At 44.8% G+C, this 11,998-nt stretch overlaps 1 protein-coding gene across 4 annotated transcripts in view; it reads right to left on the reverse strand.

Annotated features, from left to right (window-relative positions):
- CSMD2 (CUB and Sushi multiple domains 2) overlaps positions 1-9,276 on the reverse strand; it is a 495,517-nt gene extending 486,241 nt beyond the window's left edge. For 2 of the 4 annotated variants that reach the window (XM_083511538.1, XM_083511534.1), the window contains exon 1: positions 8,861-9,276. In XM_083511538.1, coding sequence (XP_083367664.1) covers positions 8,861-9,017 — 157 coding nt within the window. In that variant the 5' untranslated portion in view covers positions 9,018-9,276. The remainder of the gene's footprint in view (positions 1-8,860) is intronic. The other 2 variants (XM_083511540.1, XM_083511539.1) reach the window with 1 other exon arrangement.
- Positions 9,277-11,998: the final 2,722 nt, after the last annotated feature.

An 11,998-nucleotide genomic window follows, 5' to 3' on the forward strand; every position in this document is an offset into this window, starting at 1 on the left:
GCACTGGAATTAATGGGAAGGTCAGCCAGTCTAAACCCCCACCCCAAAGAGTAGGACACTGCACCCACAACCTTATTACAGATTAAGTGAACTAATTCAGAGTATAAGCAAGGAGTAGGAATAAAATAAAATCACAACACCAAAGGAGCAGAAATGTTCATTAGTTCTAGCACAAGATGGCTCTAGTAAGTGAGCCTAGTCACATGGAGACCATATGAAACTGTCTCATACGTTCCCCATCACTCCAAATGTATCTTTTTTTGTTTGTTTGTTTCCAAAAGTATTTCTGTCTCTTTTACCAAGTCAGAACATTGGCCCACCCCAGTATGGTGTACTAGTGGTAGCTTTGAAAGATTTCAGGCAGAGGTCTTTCACAGTGGTCAATCAGTCGTGTTTTTCTTATCAGCCATTTTGAATATTCTTTTTTTAAACAAATGAAGCAATAATAATTGATTGTAATCAGCTGATACTTTTAATGGGAGATACCAAGGAACCTCTTACTTTCAAAGTAGCTGCTTTACCAACTGAACTATGGCCCATTTTTAAACACAGACACAAACAAAAAAACCAGGGTCACCTATTGGGTCTTAGGGAATCTCTTTCCTGTCCCAACATACCACCCACCATTTCCTCATAAGGGGACTATTTGGGGATGACCTCTACTGGAATGAACACTGATCTTTCCTAGCCTGGTCATTGTTTAGTCGTTTAGTCGTGTCCGACTCTTCGTGACCCCATGGACCAGAGCACTCCAGGCACTCCTGTCTTCCACTGCCTCCCGCAGTTCGGTAAATCTCATGCTGGTAGCTTTGAGAACACTGTCCAACCATCTCATCCTCTGTCGCCCCTTCTCCTTGTGCCCTCAATCTTTCCCAACATCAGGGTCTTTTCCAGGGAGTCTTCTCTTCTCATGAGGTGGCCAAAGTATTGGAGCCTCAGTTTCAGGATCTGTCCTTCCAGTGAGCATTCAGGGCTGATTTCCTGGTCATACCAGTCCCTAAATCCATCCAGGCCTGAGGGGGCCCTTGGCCAAAGGCACTCTGGTGAAACACCTCCTAAGCTAATTTGGTGGTAGCAATAGCTTAGCGGCCATTTTAATATCTCACAGTGTCCTGGAAGCTGCGTGCTGATGCTGGAGTGCTCTGAAGTCTTAGAAACTGTGGTCAGCAATCAGGTTCCCTCAGCAAACAGTTTTGAGAATGGAGTCTTCACCAACCTGGCACCCTCCAGATGTTTGGGACAACAACTCATCAATTGTATTGGCCAGGGCTGGTGGGAGTTCTACTCCAAAACATCTGGAGGGCACATGGTTGGCAAAGCCTAGAAGAAGAAATGGAAGGCCAGGGCTGCAACCCCACCCAATCCAAACAGCTGCTGCCAGATCCTATTGCCGCAAGCACCACAGCCTTTTTTTCTTTTCTTTTATTACATCCACCTCTGGGTGGGCAGTGGGGAGATAATGGAGGTGCACTGACAGGGGCCTGCAGTAGCTGACCCCTACCCTTGAGAAAAGAGCAGGTGGTGGGAAGGAGAGCAAAAGGAAAGGAAGATTCCAGATGAAAGGGGAAACACATTTCATACCAGAATCTTCAAAGCCAAGATGGGTGACTTAAGAGCACCCGCTGATATAGTGGGAATGTAAGATGCCTGGTGGAATAGTGATAATCAATGCAATGCAGTTATCTCTGGATATAAAATCTCTACATAAAAGAGAGTAGGTCATGCCGGCAATCGTGTTGCCCTACATGTCAAAGAGGACACCGAGCACAATAAATCAGAAACCTGAGGAAGAAATCAAATCACAGAATCACTGCTGGTAGAAATACCAGGTTAAAAAAGGAAATATATTTACACTGACTACTTTCAAAAGGTACCTTGGCTATTTATATGAAGCTCCTGCAGCCAATCGGAAGCTGTGTAAGCTGTGCTGGATGTTCGGGTTCCAAAGAACTTTCACAAACCAGAACACTCACTTCTGGGCTTGCGGCGTTTGCGAGCCAAAACGTTCGACTTGCAAGGCGTTTGGGAACCAAGGCATGATTGTACCAAGGTTTCCCACTTTCATTTGAAGCTGAAGATTAGACTTGATTACAGCCAACACCAAGTCCAAGTCCAGCTTTTAAGGCCTCTAAGCATCATAAAATCTCTTGCAGTAGTTTGTTTATATCAGTGGTTCCCAGTTAGGGGTCTGGGGACCAGTGGGGGTCCCTGGCAGGGGATGGTGCCAGAGGGGTCCCCAGCACCATCCCCTGCCTGGGACTCACTTACCTTGTTAATTGCACAGTGAAAGCCTTCCACAGATCATCCTGCCACTGCTCATGAACAGCGCCTGCTTGCTGGCAGGGGGAAAACTTGTGAAAGAGTTGCTGGATGGCAAGTGAGCTGGGATTGGGAGCAAACCTATGGTGCAGTTTCTTAAGACTCACTCTTGTGATTGGAGGGGTGGGGGAAGAGATTGCAAACAGCTCACTTGCATATCATAAAAAAAAAAAAAATGTAACCGATTCCTTCCCCTTGCTCTCTACTTTTTAACTGAAAAGAACTTTAATTGCGTTCAACAACTATCAAGCTTTGAGCACTCTACCAGTACTTGTAGGTAGGGTTTTCATTGAACCTTGCCTCATGAGTTTGGGCTTCATGTTCCCAACAGGGGAAATAGCTAAGCAAATTGCCACAATGATTAGCACAACAGCTCACCCTCTGATGATTTAGTTTAGTGCTCGGGCTGGGTGACACTTTCGTTTCAACATCGTGATATATCAGCAGCTAAATGCTGGTATATGCTGATATATCATAATGACTGGAATTTATTTGGGCTGCTTCTTCCTCCCCTAGGGCAGGCCTTACTTAGGGAAGGAAGAAGCAGCAGAAAAACATGGCCCAGCCCTACACAGTGAGCGAGTCCTGATGCCTCTCAAGGCTCACGCGTGAGTTGAGGAGCACTGGGGCTTTGCTGAACTGCTCAGCTGGGGGATGGAAGAGGCCTCAGAATTGTAGAGCTGGAAGGAATCCTGAGGATCATCTAGTCCAGGGGTCTGCAACCCACGGCTCCGGAGCCGCATGTGGCTCTTTTACACCTTTGCCGCGGCTCCGGGGCGGATACTAGCAAGGGGAGGAGGCGCATTGTGCGCCCCAACACTCCCCACTGTGGTGGGCGCTGTACTGGCTGTGACGTCGCATGGGGGCAGTGAGTGCGTTAGTCACGCACCGTCCCGACATCACCTTCCCACCCGCTGTCAGATCGCGGCTCTGGAGATATATTTGTTTTAAATGTCGCAATGGTTTTGCGGCTCCCAGGTTTTTTTTTCTTCGGAAATGGGTCCAAGTGGCTCTTTTTGTCTTAAAGGTTGCAGACCCCTGATCTAGTCCAAAACTGTGTATTGCAGGAATATGCAGCTGTCCTATATGGGGAGTGAACCTGCAACCTTAGCATTATCAGCACAACATTCTAACCAACTGAGCAACCCAGGCTGGGTTATATTCTTATATTTATGGTATGTTTCTATTAGCCTTTCAGTTTGTTGGACAATTTAAATTTTGTTATGTCTTCTAATTGTTAGTGAAATATTTTGCATAAACTTCCTGATGTTGTGAGCCACTTTGAGCAGACTAATAATAATAATACGAACATTACAAAATTCCAGCTGTTTTCTACCCAGTTTTCAGCAATATTTTATCAAGCCCTGATGAAGCCATCACTTATAACTTGAAGGTGCAAGATCCCTCAGTTAGCAGAACCATATGTTTCTAAAGTTTTGCTGAGATATACCATCTTAGATTACAAGTAAGGAATAGCATGTCTGAATACTCTTTCATATAAAAAGACTTCTGCATATAGAACACTTGCAAGTTAGGGACACAGGAAGGTAAACAGTGTTTCCGTGCGCTGCTCTGGTTCACCAGAAGCAGCTTAGTCATGCTGGCCACATGACCCGGAAGCTGTACGCCAGCTCTCTCAGCCAATAAAGCGAGATGAGCGCCACAACGCCAGAGTTGGTCACGACTGGACCTAATGGTTTACCTTGGTTTACAACCATAATCCATTCTGGAGGTCCATTTGTAAACCAAAACAGGTTGTAACCCAAGGCGTGCTTTCGCCAATGGGGCCTTCAATTTTTTTGTTCATAATCCAAAAAAAATGGGTTGTAATCCAAAAAAAGTTTGCAAACCAGGACACGCACTTCAGGGTCTGATGTGTTTGCGAACCAAAACATATGCAAATCAGACTGTTTGCAAACCAAGGTACCACTGTACACTTAAAATCCTTTGCTTTTTAGGGACCACCCCACATTTTCTTCAGAAAACTGCTTTGCTCAGGTAACTACCATAGAGTTATCAAAATTTTCAAAAGTATGGGGTCTGTGGCTTAGCTTTTGAAAAATAGGGGGTCCTCAGTAATTAGCTAATTGGGAACCACTGGTTTATATAATCAGCTGATCAGAGAGGACACAATCATCATGGTCTAATCTTGTGCCATCAGAATGGATGTATTTTAAAATGTTCATAAATATTAATTGACCTCTTTTAACATGACAAAATCTGCATTGGTTAGCATATTGATCTATCTCCAAATCACATCTCTTATTTGCTTAAAATTGCTGCTCTAAACTGAGAGAGTGTGCCACATTTTGGCCAGATGCAAGTAAATGAAAGGCGGTAAGCTTATCGAATGCCAAAAGATCAAGAAGTGAATTTAAAAAAAAAAAAATTAAAAATTCAACAACACAAAAACAGATAACACAAAAGAAAAACAACAGAGAATCAAATGAAAACTACAATTAAACACACACATGCACAGGCACACACATACAAAGTACAAATTTGGCTGTTTCATTGTCATTCCCTTTGCACTTGATGTCCAGGCCAAATGCCTCACCACCACCCCCTAGTTGGTCCTGCTTGCTTATATTCAATGTGCTGTTAAACTATCAAGCAGTTGTTAAAACTGAAACAACAGGACCTGCGATCAGGATCTCTGCAAATTCTGGTCTCATCACCAACTGTGTTGTGGCCAAATGATGATTTAGACAACTGGTAAGAAAGATGACTACTACACCCCTAATTATTCAGGAGCTCTTTTCTTGACTCCTCCTTTCTACTTCAGATTTATCCCTGAATCATGTAAATAATTTGTTTCAATCATGCATGGATCTAAGATGTATCAGACTAGAGACACGTTTCCCCAATCAGTCAGCTCTCTCATATCCCTTATGCACAGATTGAAACCAGCATATTATTTGCATAATTTGATAAAAACGAAAACAAAATACCCACTTCAAAGCCACAACACACGACAACGGTCTGTATGGGAAAAGCAGAATTCATGAGTAATGGCTGAAAAGAATTATGATGAGACTAAGAAAGTACCCACCATCATTGTTTACTTGTATCCTGCTTTTCCATGGTAAACCACGCTCAAAGTGGCTCACAGCATCAGGAAGTTTATGTAAGATATTTCATTAGCAATTAGAAGACATAACAAAATTTAAAATGGTCCTACAATCTGAAAGGCTAATAGAAACATGTAAGAATAGAATCCAGCCTGGATAGCTCAGTTGGTTAGAGTGCGGTGCTGATAATGCTAAAGTTGCAGGTTCAATCCCCATATGGGACAGCTCATATTCCTGCAATTACGCGGGGTTGGACTTGATGATCCTTAGGGTTCCTTCCAGCTCTGCAATTCTATGGTGGTATATTAGGCATTAGGAGCTTCTGGAAGAATTACATTAGGCAGGTTTTCCTCACCCTTTCAACCAGGTCCTGGTCTGCAGGTTACCCAGAGTCACCTTGCTGGCCACTGTGAGAATAGGATGCTAGACTAGATGTGCTACTGGCCCAATACATCTGCCTTGGTTTGAGAAGTAAATCTTTCCATACCTGCATATCCCAAAGTTCAGTTACTCCATTGCTCTGTAGCATGACCAAGTAGTAGAATCCAGCAAGTGACCTTTATAGAAACTAGTAACATTCCCACCACCCTGAAGTGCTGAATGTATATGGTGGGAGAGCATGGCCCCATGCTTTTGAAGTCCACAAAGCCATATGCAACTCACCAGCCTTTCAGGTATCCTTGGGTTGAGAGAGGTAGCCTGGTGCAACGGACAGAATGTTTGGATAAGAACCATCCAGATTTGGGTTCAAATCCATACTCAGGTATGAAACTCCCTGGGTGACTCTGGTTGAGTTGCTATACTCTCAGTCTAGCCTACTTCACAGGGTTGTTGTGATATCAGGATAAGTTAATAAATGCAGTTTCCTGTGGACTACAACCTGTCAGAAGCAGTTCAGCAATGAAATATGTTATCATTGGAAGCAGTGGATTAATTTCTCCCTGTATTGATTTGCAAGTAAAGACACAAGTAAATTAGGTATAGAATATCCTGTTTTAGAGCAGAGTATTAGCTTAAAATGAAAAATTTCAACCCTAAAAAAACCTGTCCCTTCTTACAGCTCGTTACTGTATTTTCCCCCCTTAAATGCTTTATTCCAAAATATCTTTATGCAAAAGAAGCAAGCTATTTTGACAGACAATCCAAATCAGAAGTAACCTTACATAGAATAAGCTATCTATGCATCTCAGGATTTGGCTGTACTCATGATCACCTCCAGCCATCAACATCTGCAGAGAGAAATGGTGTATTTGCCCCTTTTTTGTAATTCTCATTTACAAAACTCCAAAAGGAATTCAAAATATTGACAGGTTTCAATAATTAGAAGAAGGTTAGCGCAACACTAGTAAGGTGGGTGGGTTTAGATACGCAACTGAGTTTATACATTTAATACAGGCTACAACTACTTCCTGGTAGTTTTATTCACACAACTGTAGTGCCACACTTTGGGCACTCCTGGTCATTACTCTCTAATAAAGCACCTTTTTCCATGGAAAAAGAACCAGGTAGATGTCGAACCACTGAGGTTCCAATTTTGCTCCATTATAGTGGTAATCCTTTGACTAACCAGCCAGCATCACACCGCAGCCTTGAAAAATGCCAACAGTTTGATGGCAACAGTAACATCTGTGCAACAAAGGAGCAAGGAAGCAAGCATGAAATAATCACTGCATTCATTCATTCATTTATATATCTATTTAGGCAGTAATAACTTGTTCCCTTGGGGAAGGAATATCATTTTTCTTCCTAAAATCTAGATTAGGTATTTTTTTTTCTTTTTTAAAAAACCAGACAGGTGGATTCAATAGGTGTGGATTTAAGGAACCCAACTGAAACTCACTGAAGTCCACGGAGACCACGGACTGAGGAGGTGGCAGGAGAGCATAAGGGAGAACCAAGAGATAGTAGTACAGACTGTACCTCTGGACACAATCCAAAGTATGGTTTGACTTCAAAGCAAGCATCCATTTATAAATAAATTAAAAAGGCACATGAATAGGCAAAATTGGGAACATCAAGTGAAGTTAAAACTGGAAATAGCCAGTGCGAAGAAACAATGGAGATCAAGGGAGGGGAATAGTAGACCCATATGACAATCCATCAGCCATGGCTAACCAGTGTCCCACTTGTAGGATAAACCAGATCTGACTGCTTTCTTCCCTTTCACCATCACAGACCCACAAAGGTTTTGCAAAGAGGAAAAAGCGCCTGCAGCAAGTGAAAAGCAATATTCTACCCATACCCAGTTAGTTGACTCTCTCCGCACCCCCTCCATCTCAACCCCCATCCATATACGACTTTCCAAAAGATACTCTCAGACAAACAGTTAATTGTCAGCCAATGTCCTCTTGGAGAGACTCTCCCTATGGAAAGACCTCGGTGCTGAATTTCAATTACAACCACAAAGTTGACCAACCATATAAGCCTATCCACAGAGCAATCCTACACTGTATTTTTTTTCTTTCTGCAGAAGTAATCCTCATTATGTTCAGTGGAGTTTACACCCTTGTAATGTATGTTTAGGACTGTGGCCCACCACTTTAAAAAGTAGGGTGGGGGGAGAGAAGGGAGGAATACCTTCATGATTCTGGTAGGGAAGAGTGCCAAAAGCAGCCATCTATGAAGACATCCTCATTATTCCAGACAGTAACAGAAATTTTAGGAAAGCCCTCTTAGGGAAGAAAACTGACCACCACTTCTTCCTTCCCTCAATCCCACTCCATCAAGAAATGAAACTTCAGCAATAGATTTCTTTGCTTGGCTTCTGCAGCAAGGGCACTTGCAGGAGAAGCAGTCAGGGGCGAGGATGGAAAAGGGGGGCATTTGTGATTTCAGACTACTCTTTTACCTCTTCTGGTAGACTGGTTATCAAAAATGCCAGGGCCAAAATAGGAAGGAGCCCATCCTTAACCCTTCTGTCCTTATAATGTGGGGAGAAGAGGTGTGATGTGTTACACAGTGGTTCTATCATCATTCAAGAACTACAGGTTTACAGACACAACATTTGGCGAGGGATCATCAAGAGGGGTGGCGGGTGGAAAAAGCCATGAAACATGTTCAATTTCCCACCTTGATGGAGCTATCATCCTGCTTTACAAGGGGGGGGGGTGTTGTAGGCTTATTTGACATTCTGAAAAGAGGAGTTGCCCATTTCCGTCCCATCTCACCCACCCACCCACCCCCCAAAGCAAATCTCCCTTGGAACAGCGTTGCTCTCAGAACCAGATCCCTGCAAACTTTAACATCCTGCTGTAAAAACAACAACTGCAAAGCAGAGATCCTAGGAAGGCTTTCCTTAAGCACAGAGATTACCCCCCCCCCTCCGCCCCGACACACACAGCCGAAAAATGCATGAGAATTTAGGTGGCTCCATGGACTGGGGGAACCCCCAGCCTCAGCCCAAAGTCACCCGCCACCCACACCTCGAAAGGTCTTCCCAAACTTAGCCACCCTCCTCTGGCCCCACTTACCGGCGGCTGATGTTGCCAAAACCCCCACCGAAAGCAGAAGAATCCGGCTCCAGTAGCTCACCTCCACCGTCATGAGAGCAAAAATCCCCAATTTTCCCCAATTCCGTTTAAAGCTGCAGTGGCATGCCGGCTTGTCCCAACCGAAAGAGGGTTGCATGTCAAAGAGGGGTTGGGGGGTTGATTTGCTTGGAGGAGGAGGGAAGACGGGGAGGAGGAGGAGGTGGAAGAGGAGGAAAGGGGGGGGGAGAAGAGAGAGATGGGTGATTGGTTTGAAATTTTCGTCTTAACCCCCCCTTCCTTTGCTCAATGGGATAATTAGGATAGGAGGAAAGGGAGGCTTCTTTTAAAGGGGGGGGTCAGGATGGCGCTTATTTAATCTTATATACATATATACATACATATATATTTGCTCATAAAGAAAAAAAAGATCCGAACGCACAGAGCTTTTTTTCTCTCTCCTCCCAGCTGCTGCAGCTGGGCTAAACCAACTCACACCGTAGCTTGGGGAGAGAACTGGCTATCTCTTTCTCTCTCCCCCTTTTCCACCCTCCCTTCTCTTCTTCCTCGGTCTTTTTTTATTTTTTATGCCTACCTTGGATCAAGCTTTTCAGGATTAACAGCTGAAGCTCCCCAGGGAATTATTCTTTTAAGTTCCAGGTGATTAATCACCGCTACATCGCTGGGGATTTTGTTTTAATGGTCTCTTACCTTTAAAACAAACACTAAATACTGGGGGTTGGGAAGATTGAGGAGGGGGACTCAAGTCTGGATGGGCCGCTGAAAGGTTCGTTAACTTCCCAGCGCTTTCCGCATCGTGCGGGGAAGGAAAACCCTCCAATCCAGCTTGCATTAGCTTGATTTGATGAGAATAAAATTCCCTGCAAAATCTCTTCCTCATCACCACCTTTAAGAAGAAAGGGGGGCGCCGGGGAAGCGTGCCAGTTTCACGCCACCATTTCTTCCAGGGAACAATCCACAGACCCTTGAGTTGAATTGACAAGGTCCAAGCCCTGCATTGATGGGAAGGTGGGGAGACAATCGCCCCTTTCGCTCAGGAGGGCGAGGGCGAGATGTCTGCATTTGTAAACCATTTGTAGGATGTTGCAAGAGCTAGCGAGGATTTACAAGGTAATTCTCTCCCCCCCCCCCGCAACAAAGAATCGGAGCCTTCCCCCCCCCACCTCTTTCGCAGGCGACTTTGTCTATGTCTGCTCTTGGAAGGGCTTTGAGTGGGACGGAAGGGGGATTCAGAAATCTCGGCCATTACCCTGCCGAGTACTCCTTAAATGATGCTGGGCTCGGGTACTAGTGTCCTTTTGCAGAGAGGAGAACGGCTTGCTGGGGAAGGAGGAGGGGATATTCCCCCCTCTCTCTCCCACCCCCCTCAGATGGCGCACCTATGCAATGCAAAAGGGCGAACATAAAGGAAATTAAAGAAACAGTGGGGGGCTTGATTAGCTTTCGGCGGAGGCTGGAAATGGTCAGGCTGTCAATTCCCCCCACACTCCAAAAGCTTCCGGATTCGTTCCAAAAGGCATCACACACACACACACACACACACACACACACACACACACACGCGGCTTTTCCGTTGACCATTTCGACCCCAGTGTCCCCTCTCCGACAACAGATAAGGGGGGGCACCCTCTTATTTATCTGAGAAGTGTACTGGTGCTGTGGGGAGTAATATTACATCATATTCAAAAATACAAACCAGGAGAAAGAACATGAATGAGAAATTGTGTAGTATATGCGCGCGCGCGCGCGCGCGGAGATTCGGGTGGGAAACGCGCTTGAGGTGCAAAGATGCCTCTCCAGACAATGCGCCAGCGAGAATCAAGGCAAACAACAAGGTCTCGCTTGCAATACTGTACTATGCACACACTTTTTTTCCTTAAGTAGCACTTAACTCAGTGCAGCTTACTCCTGAGTAAACGCGTGGCTGCAGTGCAGCCCTCTGTATGCTCGAGGAAGTAAATGCCAGCAAAAATCAAAGGAGCGATTACTTCCGAGGAAGCATGTAATCTGCACACGTTCTAGGCTTGCAAGCCGATTGCATTAAATGTAAAAGTTACCTCGCTTTGTTTGGGGTTGGAGGGCAAGGACTGTTTCCCAGAGAGAGTAACTGTCCCTTCTTCTGTTACAAAGACCTGACTGGTTTCAACTAGAAGTTGGGTATTTCAGGTCACTGGTCACAAACAGTTTGCTCCTCTTCAAGCAGAAATTCAGCAGGAATCCTCACTATTGACTTCCAGGTGTCTCTTGAAGACCTCTTTGTGATGACAGGCCTTCTGCAGCTGTTTAAACTTTCTTGATTAGCCAATCATTTAAATGGATTTCTAACCCCTTACCTGGGAGTAAGCACCACTGAATGCAATAGAGCTTGCTTCTGAGCAGACATGGCTAGGTCTGAACATAAGAACAATCTGCTGGACTAAACAAAATACCCATCTAATCCAGGATTTTGTTCTTACAATGCCCAACCTCTGAGAAGTCCAATGATGGGCTTAAAGCCGAATAAACATTTTGTTGTTGTCTGAGAAGTCCACAAGCAGGACCCGAGCACTATTCTCTTTCCAGGAAATAGCTTTCAGTTTGCCTTGGACATAGAACATAACCATTGTAGCCAGTAAGTATTGTGCTGTAAGTAAGCAATTTTGCCCTGGACCGATCCATTTGCCACTGTTTTGAAGCTTAGGCTGCCAGAAAGTTTGTGTGTGAATGGAACTGCTGTCTTGAGCTTTTTGCCTATCAGTCCATTACCTTTCACCAGGCTCTGCTCCTAATGACTTAGGTGCCTTCAGTGGACTCCATTCCCTAATCTCTAAGACACCACCCCTGAACTCCCAAGCCCCACCTTCTATCTCAAGGTCTGAACCTCAGGACAAGAACCAGCCATATGGTGAAGTTCCCACTTTTGGCCCTTACACCCAGCTTTCCATCATCCACAAATATGATTTTCCTGCCTCCCTTCTACATGCAAGGAAGCAATAGGGTAGTGTGGGTTGCCAGTGCCCAGGGGTGGGAGGGAGGGGAACGGATGGAGGAGGGGTGTGCCTCCAACTTTGTAATGGCCTCTGTGTCACCCAGGAGATCGCAGCTGCAGAGATAAGAAAAGAAGAGTTGCTCTCTTGTCTG

The sequence above is a fragment of the Podarcis liolepis genome (assembly GCF_965112155.1).
Source record: "Podarcis liolepis genome assembly, chromosome: 7".
Lineage (NCBI taxonomy): Eukaryota > Metazoa > Chordata > Lepidosauria > Squamata > Lacertidae > Podarcis > Podarcis liolepis.